The sequence below is a fragment of the Pecten maximus genome, chromosome 14 (genome assembly GCF_902652985.1).
Source record: "Pecten maximus chromosome 14, xPecMax1.1, whole genome shotgun sequence".
Taxonomy (NCBI): Eukaryota; Metazoa; Mollusca; class Bivalvia; order Pectinida; family Pectinidae; genus Pecten; species Pecten maximus.
The window spans coordinates 2,625,650-2,643,123 of NC_047028.1; the positions used below are offsets into that span (position 1 = coordinate 2,625,650).

The 17,474-nt window shown below is 38.4% G+C and overlaps 1 protein-coding gene and 1 long non-coding RNA gene across 3 annotated transcripts in view; one reads left to right on the forward strand and one right to left on the reverse strand.

Moving 5' to 3' along the window:
* Window positions 1-3,942, forward strand: part of LOC117342878 — a 36,294-nt gene extending 32,352 nt beyond the window's left edge. Inside the window, exon 8 of the mRNA XM_033905167.1 lies at window positions 1,712-3,942. Coding sequence (XP_033761058.1) covers window positions 1,712-2,064 — 353 coding nt within the window. The 3' untranslated portion in view covers window positions 2,065-3,942. The remainder of the gene's footprint in view (window positions 1-1,711) is intronic.
* Window positions 3,943-5,905: 1,963 nt separating this feature from the next.
* On the reverse strand, window positions 5,906-6,783 carry LOC117342265. Of its 2 annotated transcripts, none has more exons than XR_004535771.1 (3): window positions 6,415-6,783; window positions 6,043-6,349; window positions 5,906-5,974 (listed from the first exon to the last, which is right to left on the reverse strand). It is a non-coding gene; the product is annotated as an uncharacterized LOC117342265 (long non-coding RNA). The 2 variants fall into 2 exon arrangements; XR_004535772.1 differs by having other exon boundaries at window positions 5,917-5,954; window positions 6,087-6,349.
* Between the last annotated feature and the right edge of the window lie 10,691 nt (window positions 6,784-17,474).

Below are 17,474 nucleotides of genomic sequence, written 5' to 3' on the forward strand. Positions count from 1 at the left end.
ACTCAAAACAAACTTTATCAGTATTTTAGAAGTGTGAAGGAGATTAAAAAGGTCTTAAACTATTTTATGTTGATTCTTCCAAAATTAAATTAATTTTGACAGATTTTAGCTTGTTATCTAATGGCAATTAAGTCAGATTATTTTCTATCCATATTATAACATCATTTATTGAACAAAATTGTAAAATGAAATATTTGAGTACATATGTACTCACATATATTTGCTGTGGGCCTCTGTACCTCTTTATTTGGTAAGATGATCCCTACAAGTAAGAATCGGAATCTCTTCCTGATCAAGAGGCTGTCCCTATTTCTGACCAATAGGCTGTTCCTATTCCTGACCAATAGGCTACACCCATTCCTGACCAATAGGCTACACCCATTCCTGACCGAGAGGCTGTCCCCATTCCTGACCAATAGGCTTCCCCCGTTCCTGATCAAGAGGCTGTCCCTATTTATTATCAAGAGGAAGCCCCCATTCCTGACCAAGAGACTGCCCCCATTCCTGACCAAGAGGCAGTCCCTATTCCTGACCAATAGGGTACACCCATTCCTGACCAATAGGCTACACCCATTCCTGACCGAGAGGCTGTCCCCATTCCTGACCAATAGGCTTCCCCCGTTCCTGATCAAGAGGCTGTCCCTATTTATTATCAAGAGGAAGCCCCCATTCCTGACCAAGAGACTGCCCCCATTCCTGACCAAGAGGCAGTCCCTATTCCTGACCAATAGGGTACACCCATTCCTGACCAATAGGCTACACCCATTCCTGACCGAGAGGCTGTCCCAATTCCTGACCAATAGGCTTCCCCCGTTCCTGATCAAGAGGCTGTCCCTATTTATTATCAAGAGGAAGCCCCCATTCCTGACCAATAGGCTTCCCCCGTTCCTGATCAAGAGGCAGTCCCTATTACTGACCAATAGGGTACACCCATTCCTGACCAATAGGCTGCCCCCATTCCTGACCAAGAGACTGCCCCCATTGCTGATAAAGAGGCTGTCCCTATTCCTGACATGATGCTGTCCCCATTTCTGATCAGAATCCTGTCCCCATTTCTGATCAAAAGGCTTCCTCCATTCCTGATCAAGAAGCTGTCCCCATTCTTGATATGGAGACTGACCCGATTCCTTCACAGATGACTGATCTAACTCCTGATCAAGAGGCTGTCCCCATTCCTGATTAGCTTGCTGACCCATTTCTTGCTCAAGAGGCTGTCCCCATTCCTGATTAGCTTGCTGACCCATTTCTTGCTCAAGAGGCTGTCCCCATTCCTAATCAAGAAGCTGTCCCCATTCCTGATCAAGAGGCTGCCCTCATTCCTGACCAAGAGTCTGACCCATTCCTGATAAGGAGACTGATCCGATTCCGAATCCAGAAGCTGTCCCCATTTCTAATCAGGAGACTGACCCAATTCCTGATAAGGAAGCTGACTCCTTCCAGATCAACTGACCCAATTATTGACCAAAAGCGTCCTCATTCTTTATGAAAAGGCTTTGACCTTTCCTGACCAGGTGGCTGCCCCCACTCTTGACCAGGTGGCTGCTTCTATTCCTGACTAGGTGGTCGCCCCCATTCCTGACAAAGTGCTTGCACCCACTCCTATCTAAGCGACTGCCACATATCTGAGTGACTGCTCCAGCTTTCTATTGCATTAATGGTACAAATATAATATTCCTAGTTTTTAATTTAAATTTTCCTGGTTGTTTTCCAGTTAACGGTGTTATTGAAGACCTTGTGAAGAACTCTGCAGCACTAGTTGTCATTTCACCCTCGGATGGCTCAGACCAAGGTTATTTGGCTAGACTTGATGCTATTCTCCGGCTCATGGAGTCCAACAGATCAAACAAATGTGTCACTGTGATTCGTCACAATGCTGGAGGAAATGAGCATAATACTAAACTCAAGGGTCTCTCTCATTTGACCTATGAACCTAAAGGAAACAACACGAGACGGCGTAAAAACTTCCTTTGTGCGCTCAAGTTACGTATTCGAGCTGCAAAGAAGTGTGGACAAATGATAATGCCCCAAGATAAATTAGATGCTCCTAATGCAGTAGTAGTGTAAACCGCTATTAATACAGGTAAAATTAATTGAAGTTGATATCAAGGGAAGCCCAGCCGGTTACTTTTGACAAGTTGATCACTTCTGTGGAGGTAAAATCTGGTCCCAACTCTTCTCATGTAGTTGCTCGCTTTACATATAAATATATAATGTTGTTACATGGATGACCTATGTACTGGTCATCGATATAAATCTGTCTTTAATTATATATGACAAAGATATGCTGTAGCGTTCAGCAAGTGCGAAATGACCAAGGTTGTAATTTTTCTCCCAATAGAGTTGATACTAGTATGTGTTGCTATACACTGATGGCATACATATTCATAGGTTTAAGGCGCAGAGGGTCTTTTGAATAACTCTCAGCATTCTATACGACGTCAAATTACACTTGTTGAAATGTGAGTACATGTATCTAAAAGGCACTGTATGCGTCTTGCCACATTGCTCTTCAGGCAATGACACGTAAATAGTATTAAAATCAAAAAGAGAATGGATTCCGATAGACAAATATATATCGGTTTCAACTGGAAATGTTTGCTATACCTGTACCTTTTTCACATTCGTCCAACACAATAATGATCAAGGCCATTAGGTATTGAAATATCCGTCCATAAAAATAATACAAATGTACTTCGTACGACATTTCACCTTTTACATATGAGAACTGGCCTTGAAGTTCGGCTATGTGTTTCGAAATTATGATTATGTAGTTTGTCAATAGTAGTCTCCGACTAACAGTATGATCACCAGTGAGTTAAGTAGCTCCACTCTAATATTAACAGAAATCTATTGTTGTGTTTTTCCATACTATGGAGTCTTGGGATATTGTGACCAACCTCCAGGATCATCAAATGATCACGACGGGTTACCAATCTCACAAACGTCACCAAAAATTACATTGTATATCAAATGTGATGGACTGGTTGTTACATTTATATGACATTCGCTTCATACAAACCTTACGGAAATACCATGTTAATATTTCATTTTTCGAAATAATGTCTTTTTAAGGATTTGTAATCCCATATAGTTTGGATTCTTACAAGGAACGCCATTTTGTATTTTACTTTTGTTTGTATGCATCACTAATTGTGTATTTAGAGGAGTATTTTTGCTACAAGTGTTGTTTAAAATGTTTTCATTTCCTACAGTATTATCTTAATGTTGCACTCATCCTTTTGCACTCATCCATTTTTCGATTCACCGATCGGACGTCGTGAAAAGGTATGGGGTCACCTGCCCGGCCACCTGGATGCTCAACGGTACTCCGGTTTCCTCGCACACTAAGACTCCATTCGGGCCAACATGCTTGCTTTCATTTATATACATATATGTAAGTTGATATCACTTGTTTCGCAATTGTTATACAATAAATAAAGTTTACATTCAATTACATTAACATAGTTGTCTGGCGATTTCTATATCTGCCGAACAGTAACAGGAGCAAAGTTGTTGATTGATTGTAGATTTTTATGTTTGATGATCAATAATTAAAGCTTTATTGTTTGTTTTGTATATATTTGCTCATCAATCACGTAAGTGTAGTTGTTGGATGATTTATATATATTTGTTTATCAATAACACAATCTTAATTTTTAACTCATTACAGATTTCTATATATTTTACCTACATGTATCTTTCAATTGAGCTCAAATGTTTAATGAAACTTACAATCTACGGCACTCATTCACCTAGCCAGAAATACCTGCAGCTCACACCGCTTCGCCAAATCCACGTTCTTAAAAAGAACGTTGCAATGGCGCAGTGGTGGTCGGCCCGGTATCCTGACATGATCACAATGACAATTCGTACCTGGATCGCAATGTATAAGCTGTGGGTATTTCTGGCTAGGTGATAGGGTGCCGTAGATCGTGAATTCGAGGTCCGGTCAGGGCACGAGTCATCAAGTTGTCTTCATTCGATATTTGTGTTACTATGTTATATATATATATATGTACATAAAGAAAAAGAAAACCTCGTCAACAGGTCTTAAGTACTTCCTTCGCATCTTGGCAATTCTTCAGACTTGCTAGGTGGTTTGTATATACTTGTTTATCAATTACACAATCTTAGTTCTTAATATATTACAGATCTCTATCTATTTTACCAAATTATCAGTTGAGCTCAAAAGTCTAAAGAGTCACGAAGATGCAACATAAGTACTTAAGACGTGTTATCCTACTAAAATATTCTTGTTTAAAAGTGATCATATTGGTTATTTTTGATAATTGTATATTATTCATGATTATTTTCAAAACAATATATATTTCACTCTTCAAGTCTATTTTTAGATCCGTTTAAAATAATAGGCTAGCATTGAATAGTGTGTATCAAAATATGCAGTTGAGCCTTTACTTATATTGTCAAGCACAATGATCTAAGGTATTCCACATGGCTTGACGAATATCCATGTTGTATTTTGTCACCGAATCCAACTTGTTCTTGGGTAAAACATGTTAAGTAAATCGCACATTTCAATATGCGTTACATTGTTGATATATATGGGACTATCAAGAAAAGTTTGCTGTGAAGCTTGCGTAAGCTTTGCTTTTACCAGGTATATTCATCTATTACATTTAAAATATAATAAATCATTTTAGAATTTACTGTTATGGTTTCAAATAGGATATATTTTGACATCATACCCGTAAATTAAAGCTGTCATACGTCGCCTAGTAATTTACCAATCTTTTGTGGCTTACTTAGGGACTACTTATATGTGCGAAGCACGAGTGAAAAATATCGAAATATTCTGTCATACGAGTGAAATATATGTTATATTAAACGGGAAACCATTCAATTTTCTTTTTATTGCGTTTTATATACTTAAAAACAAAATTAAAAATCAATTTATATATCTTCGCTTCGATTGGAAAATTCGACAAGTTTCAATTAGGTGAATACAAAGGTTCGCTCCGATTGGTCAAAAACGAAAAACGTATATTTTCACTGCAAAATCTTATATTTCACTGCTCTTCGCTGCAGTAAAAATATAAGTTTTATTAGTTTGATAAATTTCGATATTTCACTGCCAAAAAATGCAATAAAAATATTTATGACATTTTTACCAAACGTGATGAATATCAATATTCTGTCATACTCGTGAAATATGGGTTATATTTAACGTGAAACCATTCAATATCCTCCATGTCTCTATTCACATACAGGTATAGAAGATCTGTTGTAATTATCATTGTGTAACGGTTAGATTTTACCTACAACTCGAAAGACCAGATGTATTCGATTAAAATATTTACTTTATCTAATGACAGTATATACACAACAACTACAACATAGAGAGCACCACAGAGTAAAACCAGCTCCCACACTACATAAACCAAAACGTCTACTATAACACTATATATGAGTGAAGTATCGTGCCAGGCAATGGCTTCTACACTGTCCTCCTTTAACCTTCCCCACCTACCATACTACATTCACACATATAACACATCACACTCCTACACTGTCCTCCTTTAACCTTCCCCACCTACCATACTACATTCACACATATAACACATCACACTCCTACACTGTCCTCCTTTAACCTTCCCCCACCTACCATACTACATTCACACATATAACTCATCACACTTCTACACTGTCCTGTAACCTCCCCCCACCTACCATACTACATTCACACATATAACTCATCACACTTCTACACTGTCCTCCTTTAAACCTCCCCCCACCTACCATACTACATTCACACATATAACTCATCACACTTCTACACTGTCCTGTAACCTCCCCCCACCTACCATACTACATTCACACATATAACTCATCACACTTCTACACTGTCCTCCTTTAACCTCCCCCCACCTACCATACTACATTCACACATATAACACATCACACTTCTACACTGTCCTCCTTTAACCTTCCCCCACCTACCATACTACATTCACACCTATAACTCATCACACTTCTACACTGTCCTCCTTTAACCTTTCCCCACCTACCATACTACATTCACACATATAACTCATCACACTTCTACACTGTCCTGTAACCTTCCCCACCTACCATACTACATTCACACATATAACTCATCACACTTCTACACTGTCCTCCTGTAACCTTCCCCCACCTACCATACTACATTCACACATATAACTCATCACACTTCTACACTGTCCTTTAACCTTCCCCACCTACCATACTACATTCACACATATAACTCATCACACTTCTACACTGTCCTTTAACCTTCCCCACCTACCATACTACATTCACACATATAACTCATCACACTTCTACACTGTCCTCCTGTAACCTTCCCCACCTACCATACTACATTCACAGATATAACTCATCACACTTCTACACTGTCCTTTAACATTCCCCCACCTACCATACTACATTCACACATATAACTCCTCACACTTCTACACTGTCCTCCTTTAACCTTCCCCCACCTACCATACTACATTCACACATATAACTCATCACACTTCTACACTGTCCTCCTTTAACCTTCCCCATCTACCATACTACATTCACACATATAACTCATCACACTTCTACACTGTCCTCCTTTAACCTTCCCCACCTACCATACTACATTCACACATATAACTCATCACACTTCTACACTGTCCTGTAACCTTCCCCACCTACCATACTACATTCACACATATAACTCATCACACTTCTACACTGTCCTCCTTTAACCTTCCCCCACCTACCATACTACATTCACACATATAACTCATCACACTTCTATACTGTCCTCCTTTAACCTTCCCCACCTACCATACTACATTCACACATATAACTCATCACACTTCTACACTGTCCTCCTTTAACCTTCCCCCACCTACCATACTACATTCACACATATAACACAGCACACTTCTACACTGTCCTCCTTTAACCTTCCCCACCTACCATACTACATTCACACATATAACACAGCACACTTCTACACTGTCCTTTAACCTTCCCCCACCTACCATACTACATTCACACATATAACTCATCACACTTCTACACTGTCCTCCTGTAACCTTCCCCACCTACCATACTACATTCACACATATAACACAGCACACTTCTACACTGTCCTCCTTTAACCTTCCCCACCTACCATACTACATTCACACATATAACACAGCACACTTCTACACTGTCCTCCTGTAACCTTCCCCCACCTACCATACTACATTCACACATATAACACAGCACACTTCTACACTGTCCTCCTGTAACCTTCCCCCACCTACCATACTACATTCACACATATAACTCATCACACTTCTACACTGTCCTCCTTTAACCTTCCCCCACCTACCATACTACATTCACACATATAACTCATCACACTTCTACACTGTCCTCCTTTAACCTTCCCCACCTACCATGCTACATTCACACATATAACTCCTCACACTTCTACACTGTCCTCCTTTAACCTTCCCCACCTACCATACTACATTCACACATATAACTCATCACACTTCTACACTGTCGTCCTTTAACCTTCCCCCACCTACCATACTACATTCACACAGATAACTCATCACACTTCTACACTGTCCTCCTTTAACCTTCCCCACCTACCATACTACATTCACACATATAACTCATCACACTTCTACACTGTCCTCCTGTAACCTTCCCCACCTACCATACTACATTCACACATATAACTCATCACACTTCTACACTGTCCTGTAACCTTCCCCCACCTACCATACTACATTCACACATATAACTCATCACACTTCTACACTGTCCTTTAAACTTCCCCACCTACCATACTACATTCACACATATAACTCATCACACTTCTACACTGTCCTCCTTTAACCTTCCCCCACCTACCATACTACATTCACACATATAACTCATCACACTTCTACACTGTCCTGTAACCTTCCCCACCTACCATACTACATTCACACATATAACTCCTCACACTTCTACACTGTCCTGTAACCTTCCCCACCTACCATACTACATTCACACATATAACTCATCACACTTCTACACTGTCCTGTAACCTTCCCCACCTACCATACTACATTCACACATATAACTCATCACACTTCTACACTGTCCTGTAACCTTCCCCACCTACCATACTACATTCACACATATAACTCATCACACTTCTACACTGTCCTTTAACCTTCCCCACCTACCATACTACATTCACACATATAACTCATCACACTTCTACACTGTCCTCCTGTAACCTTCCCCCACCTACCATACTACATTCACACATATAACTCATCACACTTCTACACTGTCCTTTAACCTTCCCCACCTACCATACTACATTCACACATATAACTCATCACACTTCTACACTGTCCTCCTTTAACCTTCCCCACCTACCATACTACATTCACACATATAACTCATCACACTTCTACACTGTCCTCCTTTAACCTTCCCCCACCTACCATACTACATTCACACATATAACTCATCACACTTCTACACTGTCCTCCTTTAACCTTCCCCCACCTACCATACTACATTCACACATATAACTCATCACACTTCTACACTGTCCTTTAACCTTCCCCCACCTACCATACTACATTCACACATATAACTCATCACACTTCTACACTGTCCTCCTTTAACCTTCCCCCACCTACCATACTACATTCACACATATAACTCATCACACTTCTACACTGTCCTCCTTTAACCTTCCCCCACCTACCATACTACATTCACACATATAACACAGCACACTTCTACACTGTCCTCCTTTAACCTTCCCCCACCTACCATACTACATTCACACATATAACTCATCACACTTCTACACTGTCCTTTAACCTTCCCCCACCTACCATACTACATTCACACATATAACTCATCACACTTCTACACTGTCCTTTAACCTTCCCCCACCTACCTTACTACATTCACACATATAACTCATCACACTTCTACACTGTCCCTTTAACCCTTCCCCCACCTACCATACTACATTCACACATATAACTCCTCACACTTCTACACTGTCCTCCTTTAACCTTCCCCCACCTACCATACTACATTCACACATATAACTCATCACACTTCTACACTGTCCTCCTTTAACCTTCCCCCACCTACCATACTACATTCACACATATAACTCATCACACTTCTACACTGTCCTTTAACCTTCCCCACCTACCATACTACATTCACACATATAACTCATCACACTTCTACACTGTCCTCCTTTAACCTTCCCCACCTACCATACTACATTCACACATATAACTCATCACACTCCTACACTGTCCTCCTTTAACCTTCCCCACCTACCATACTACATTCACACATATAACTCAGCACACTTCTACACTGTCCTCCTTTAACCTTCCCCACCTACCATACTACATTCACACATATAACTCATCACACTTCTACACTGTCCTCCTTTAACCTTCCCCCACCTACCATACTACATTCACACATATAACTCATCACACTTCTACACTGTCCTCCTTTAACCTTCCCCACCTACCATACTACATTCACACATATAACTCATCACACTTCTACACTGTCCTCCTTTAACCTTCCCCCACCTACCATACTACATTCACACATATAACTCATCACACTTCTACACTGTCCTCCTTTAACCTTCCCCACCTACCATACTACATTCACACATATAACTCATCACACTTCTACACTGTCCTCCTGTAACCTTCCCCCCACCTACCATACTACATTCACACATATAACTCATCACACTTCTACACTGTCCTCCTTTAACCTTCCCCCACCTACCATACTACATTCACACATATAACTCATCACACTTCTAACTGTCCTTTAACCTTCCCCAACCTACCATACTACATTTCACAAAATAATAACTCATCACACTTTCTACAGCTGTCCTGTGTAACCTTCCCCCACCTACCATACTAACATTCACACATATAACCTCAGCCACACTTCTACACTGTCCTCCTTTAACCTTCCCCCACCTACCATACTACATTCACACATATAACTCATCAACTTTACACTGTCTCCTTTAACCTTCCCCCACCTACCATACTACATTCACACATATACACAGCACACTTCTACACTGTCCTCCTGTAACCTCCCCACCGACCATACTACATTCACACAAAACTCACACACTTCTCACGTCGTCCACCGCCCCCACCTACCATACTACATTCACACATAAACCAGCACACGTCGACACTGGTCCTCCGGAAACCTTCCCCACGCCCATACTACATTCACACATAAACCAGTCACCGCGACTCCCCTCGCTAACCTTCCCCACCGACCATACACAGTCACACATATAAACTCATCACACTTCTACACTGTCCTTTAACCTTCCCCCACCTACCATACTACATTCACACATATAACTCATCACACTTCTATACTGTCCTCCTTTAACCTTCCCCACCTACCATACTACATTCACACATATAACTCATCACACTTCTACACTGTCCTTTAACCTTCCCCACCTACCATACTACATTCACACATATAACTCATCACACCTCTACACTGTCCTGTAACCTTCCCCACCTACCATACTACATTCACACATATAACTCATCACACTTCTACACTGTCCTCCTTTAACCTTCCCCACCTACCATACTACATTCACACATATAACTCATCACACTTCTACACTGTCCTCCTTTAACCTTCCCCACCTACCATACTACATTAACACATATAACTCATCACACTTCTACACTGTCCTTTAACCTTCCCCCACCTACCATACTACATTCACACATATAACTCATCACACTTCTACACTGTCCTCCTTTAACCTTCCCCACCTACCATACTACATTCACACATATAACTCATCACACTTCTACACTGTCCTTTAACCTTCCCCACCAACCATACTACATTCACACATATAACACAGCACACTTCTACAATCACAATACAATGGTCACAGAGATTAGGACAAAATCACAAGTTCAATATATGAATGCATACATATATATATCCTACATTCTGGTTCTGGGCACACGAAAAAACTCGCACTGAACATCAAACATCTCTCTCCAATTTGATACACTTTCATAAATAAACAAATCGACATTTCTAACAAAGGGACACAACTCTAAAAGCCACTCTCGTTACCACTGTACTGTAATTATCATTGTACATGTTTCTTTGTATTTCCATAAAATGTGTTGTTAACTGACTTTTACATCTTTGTATTTCCATCAAAGATATTGTTAACCGACTTCTATATCTTTGTATTCCAATCAAAGATATTGTTAACCGACTTTTATATCTTTGTATTTCCATCAAAGATCTTGTTAACCGACTTTTTTTTTTTTATCTTTGTATTCCCATCAAAGATCTTGTTAACCGACTTTTTTTTTTATCTTTGTATTCCCATCAAAGACTTTGTTAACCGACTTTAGTATCTTTGTATTCCCTAGTAGAGATCTTGTTGACTGACTTTTATATCCATTGTTTTTTCATCAAAGCTTTTGTGATCTAGAATTGTGCCATACTACATATTTTGCAGCATCGATTGTCAGTGGTGAAGGGAATAAATTGATTACAAACTTGTAATAATTAGTTGTTTTTATGTAATTCATTTCTGTTACGTAAATATAACTAGGGACGTTAGTGTAGCATGCATACATGTTATAATATGGAGGTCTCATTGTGGAGTTGAATTGTGAGTAATTTCACCCTCACACGGACAGGAAGATTGTCAAGGTCAGACTTACTCCTTGTATCAAGGCATTTTTAACTTCTATATTTTAGTAGATTTAACATTTCATCATTATATGTACAATTATACGTATTTGTTTTATATTAACATGGAATATATTATATATTTCTATTTGGTCATGACAGAACCACATACAATGTTTCTTAAGTGTTTATATTACTAACATGGTCAAGGGATTGTAAACTTCGAATATTCCTTTGCAATAAAATGTAAACCTCCAATATTTCCAAGAAATAAAATATAAACCTCGGATATTCTCAAGAAATACATGATAAACCTCGCATATTGCCAGGAAGTGAATTTATAAACCTCTAATATTCCCAAGAAATATATCGTAAACCTCGAATTTTCCACGAAATGAATCGAAAAACCTCGAATATTCAAAAGTAATGAATCGTAAACCTCAAATTTTCCAAGGAAAGAAATTGTAAATAATAAAAGAAAGAAACCTTACGAGTAAATATACATTCGTTTTCTATGATAATGTGAAGTGTCCATACATTAGTTATTATGATAATGTGAAGTGTCCATACATTGGGTTTCTATGATAATGTGAAGTGTCCATACATTGGGTTTCTATGATAATGTGAAGTGACCATACATTGGGTTTCTATGATAATGTGAAGTGTCCATACATTAGGTTTCTATGATAATGTGAAGTGACCATACATTAGGTAACTATGATAATTTGAAGTGTCCATACATTCGTTTTCTATGATAATGTGAAGTGTCCATACATTCGTTTTCTATGATAATGTGAAGTGTCCATACATTAGTTTTCTATGATAATCTGAAGTGACCATACATTGAGTAAATATGATAATGTGAAGTGACCATTCATTGAGTAAATATGATAATGTGAAGTGACCATTCATTGGGTTTCTATGATAATGTGAAGTGTCCATATATTAGGTTTCTATGATAATGTGAAGTGTCCATACATTAGTTTTCTATGATAATCTGAAGTGACCATACATTAGTTTTTATGATAATGTGAGGTGTACATACCTTAGCGGAAAGTGTAAATTGTAAAGAGTTGCCGATTGGAGTTCACATGCACCAGCTGTTGCGGTTATAGTTTCATAGATCATTTTTTAAATATTGCTTATTTTTTTCTCTTTAAGTTATAGGTAAATGAGGCACTGTCGTCAAGTCGTATGATGCAGGGCTGCGTTACCGATCAACGATCGCTAGTTTGAGTCCCAGCACGGAATGGTAGCTCCGGTTTTATGCTCCCCAGAGTTCAGAGAGACATTGACTGGTTACTAAATGTTCAATACCTGGGATAGTAATTTATTAAACGTTTTGAGACGTCTTTGTTGCTTTGATATAGTGTCTAAACAAGAAATATCTTTAAAAAAGATAAACGGCATAGTTTTAATGCTGGTGGTTATAATTTAAACAGCTGGTGAAATGAATGAACGAACTAATGTGTTTCAGCACAGATAACAAAATTATATCAGTTTGAATCATTTGTGGTGATAATAAGACTGCATTTGAATCAGGAATATGATTGTATTAATGTGTCATTTGAAAAGATACATCCACTTATTCAGCTTGCATTCAATCTTAACTTTGTTTCGTTTTTAACTACATATCTGCATTTTGCATTGACCAATCACATTCATCTTGACTAGTAACGCCACCTGTCGCGTCATATCCGGGTCAGAAGAATATTATACGGCTATGCCGAAAAACTCCAAATTATTTATTATCTTACTATATACTCTCTCAGATCTATTTACGAATTATCGAAATTACTCCATCCTGGATTAATATGTCGTACAGGCCTCTATATGTTCTCATACTTATTAGACAGTTCGAGGTCGATATATGTCTTATAACCATAATAACGCTTCCACTTGGACCCCTCGCAATTTTCGATGATACATTTTCGGGATCAAATTGTAAATGAAAACACTTTCGAAACGGGGACTAGGGTATTAGAAGTCGTCAGGCAGAGTTTAATAACGAATAAACAAGAAAGCTGAGATGTGGGGATAGAGAGGATATCTGGACCTGAAACCTCCAAAATTAGTCGAGTCACTTCCTCAGTCATTGGGAAAATATTTTGTATTACGTAATGGCAGAAGTATAGCAGTTTGTAACACGATCCAGTCAGTCAACTTCAGGGGAAAACCAGACTCGGAAGGCCGTATTGATCTGATGTACACTGATCAGGATGTCTCTGAACAAATACTGGGGGGATTGTACACCGCAAAGTTAAACCACAGGTCACCATGCAGGGCCTATGTGAATGACTAATAGTATCTTTCCCTGCCTTGGGGGTGTGACAAAGAAATATCAACCCGAGTGAGAATTCATGAATGTCCAACCCGAGGCTTGTCAAGGCTTGAGTAGGGAATGATAATTTTTCTCCTATCGCTTTAAATAATTGCATATCCCATCAGTGATCAAGGTCTGTTTGTAAATGTGACTCAAAGATTAGTTCCAGAAGTACTTTCTGTTCCGAAGGTTAGCGCATGCAGTCTGTCATACACTAGGGGTCATACACTAGGGGTTATACACTAGGGGTCATACACTAGGGGTTATACACTGCTGGGTTTTACACTAACGATTTGTTACGTGTGACAGTAGGAACTTTTGTTATATAACTAGCTGTGGGAATGACACCAGTCGTTAGGAGTTTGATGCATAATGTGATGAGAAGCAGCTCTGTTGACAGCATACTCCATGCATTTAAGATCTTGGTGTACCTGTTAAAGTGCTAGGTGACTTCCGTAAAAGTTGATAAACTCTATAATACCTATATTTCTTTTGATATTTTGTTATCTTTCTTTCGCAGGTATTTATATATTTTGCAGTTTTGTCATATACTATGACTATTTAAAAAAAAAAACCGTTATTGTCAGTTAAACAAAAAAATAATATCAAATTAAATCATTTTATCATCAGATTTCATTTGGCGCATTAATCGAACCAAACCGACGACAATGACATGAAGATATCGATCTAACGAGAAACCTAATTATAAACAACATGACAAGCACGCAGTAAAAACTATCGTAAGTGATTAACAAGCGTACAAGCTGTTGGGTAGAGTGACATCCTGTCTCAAGAGCATCTAACTTATAAATGAAATTGAGCTTGATGATTTTGGTCTCTAAGAAATGTCTGATTGTCTGATACTAGAGACCATAAGTTTCATAAAAAAAAACCCAAAACAACAAACAACAACAACAAAAAAACTTAGGGGCTGGTGGGCAGTCTAGCTGATAGGGATATGTTTTTATAAATATATATATACAGATCAGCAGAGTGAATTGATATTATTTTATGTTAACCACAGGGACTTGAGAATTAGTTACAATTTACGTATATTTGGATATTCCTTAGTGTGTACCACAGGGACATGAGAATTAGTTACAGTTTACGTATATTTTGACCTTCCCTTGTGTGTACCACAGGGACATGAGAATTAGTTACAGTTTACGTATATTTGGACCTTCCCTAGTGTGTACCACAGGGACGTGAGAATTAGTTACAGTTTACGTATATTTGGACCTTCTCTAGTGTGTATCACAGGAACTTGAGAATTAGTTACAGTTTACGTATATTTGGACCTTCCCTAGTGTGTACCACAGGGACATGAGAATTAGTTACAGTTTACGTATATTTTGACATTCCCTAGTGTGTACCACAGGGACATGAGAATTAGTTACAGTTTACGTATATTTGGACCTTCTCTAGTGTGTACCACAGGGACTTGAGAAGTCCCTAGGATGTTAACATGGTACACCATACCATTACATTTGGCCGTGGACATACTTCGTTTACGGCTGTTAGTGCTATTGTTGAATATATTGGTTGAACCAGTTTACAGGAGCTTTTTTTTAATTATTTACAAATCGAATCCCAGGTTATGTAGTTATTCTTGTTTAAAAAAATGAAATGTAGGTAACTATAGCCTGCGTATCTTAAATATGGCCCCACAGGAAATTGCGAGTGTCCTATAGTAATCACGATGTCCGTCCGTCCGTCCGCCCGTCTGTCAGCCCGGCTACAATTTTATTTCCATGCAGTTACTTGGGTCAATCGAACTCAAACTTCATACAGTTATTAAAAGTCCTTGCTTAGGATTGCTTTTCTGTGTCAAAGATCAAAGATTTAAGGTCAATGTCCCTGTTCCTAATTGTCGAAAATCAGTTTCCACGTAATAACTTCAGTTGCCTTTGTCACACAAACTGATGCTTCAAAACAATCCACCTCGATCTTTATACTGTGCTTCCTTACTGGAAGTGCTTGCTTGGGCACTGCTTTTCAGCATTTAATGTCAAAGGTCAAGGTCACTGTTACTATAAATAGAACATCATTTTATGAGCAATAACTTGAGTTTCCTTGGGCAGATGTAACTCAAATCTCATACAGTGCTTTCTTATTGAAAGAACTTGGTTAGAATTGTTTTTCAGTGACACAATTCTAAGGTCAAGGTCACTGTTACTAAATATGAATATAAAATCACCTTTCAATGAAAATCTAGAGTTTGATTTGGCCAATCTAGCTTACACGCCTTTAAGAACTTCTATACTAAACGAGTTTGCAAAGAAGTGATTTCCAGTTTGAAAGGTCAAAGGTCAAGGCCCCTGTTACTATAAATAGAAAATCAATTTCCTTGCAATAACATGATTAGTTTCCTTTGGGCCGATCGTTCTCAAACTTTCTTATAGAAATATCTAGCTTGGAATTGCTTTTCTGTGTCAAAGATCAAAGTTCAATTTCACTGTTGCTTAATATAGAAAATCAGTTTCCATGGAATGACTTCAGTTTGTTTTTGCCAATCAAACCGATATTTCATACAAAGTGCTCCTTTCTTAAAGTGGTTGTTAGCAATTGTTTTTCAGCTTTGATGGTTAAAGGTCAATGTCACACTTACGTTAGACAGAAATCAAGTGTTCGCGGATATTAGCTCCATATTCTACTGTAAAATGCATTAGTTATTATGTTTTTTGTTGGCTCTTATGGTAGAGTGTACTTAAGGTTTGCCAGTAATCTGTTAGTCAGATCGGCCATCCAGACTTTTGACTTAAATGTTTTTCGTGCTAATTTTTTTATTGACATTTAACATGGCGTTAAACTGTGATATGCAGTTGTGCAACAGGGGTTAATAAACCTGAGGTCAAGGTTACTAAAATGTTATATCAAATGTAACATCTAAGGCCATGTACAACAGTTTTAACTTTCTAAAATTTCAAATGACAATACACTGTGAAATGCTGATGTAAACTTCTTTAAAGGTCAAGATAAAGGTAGCTGTTACTAAAAATATAACAAGGAATATACTTTAATGTATATCATATAAGGCCCTTACAGAAGGCAAAATGTTTTGAAATATCACATGCATGATGATACTCTGTGAAATACAGATATGCAATAGGAATTTAAAAAATGGTAATGTCAAGGTCACGGTCAAAGTGTAATTTGTATATTTTCAGGATATAAGTAGTAATTCTATGTTGGTGTATTCGGGTTAATTTCATTGCTGGGCCCTCTCTGACGTGTCAGTGGTAATCTAATTCACTTTGCTTACATTTCGTTCCATTGTCGTCTTCTGTATCGGTATAATTAAACTGTTAAAGTATTGGGTTGAGGATAGAAACAAGTTTTAGGTTCCTACGAAATTGCCTGTTTCCTCGTCTTCGTCTCTGGAAACAGCACTGGTCTTAGG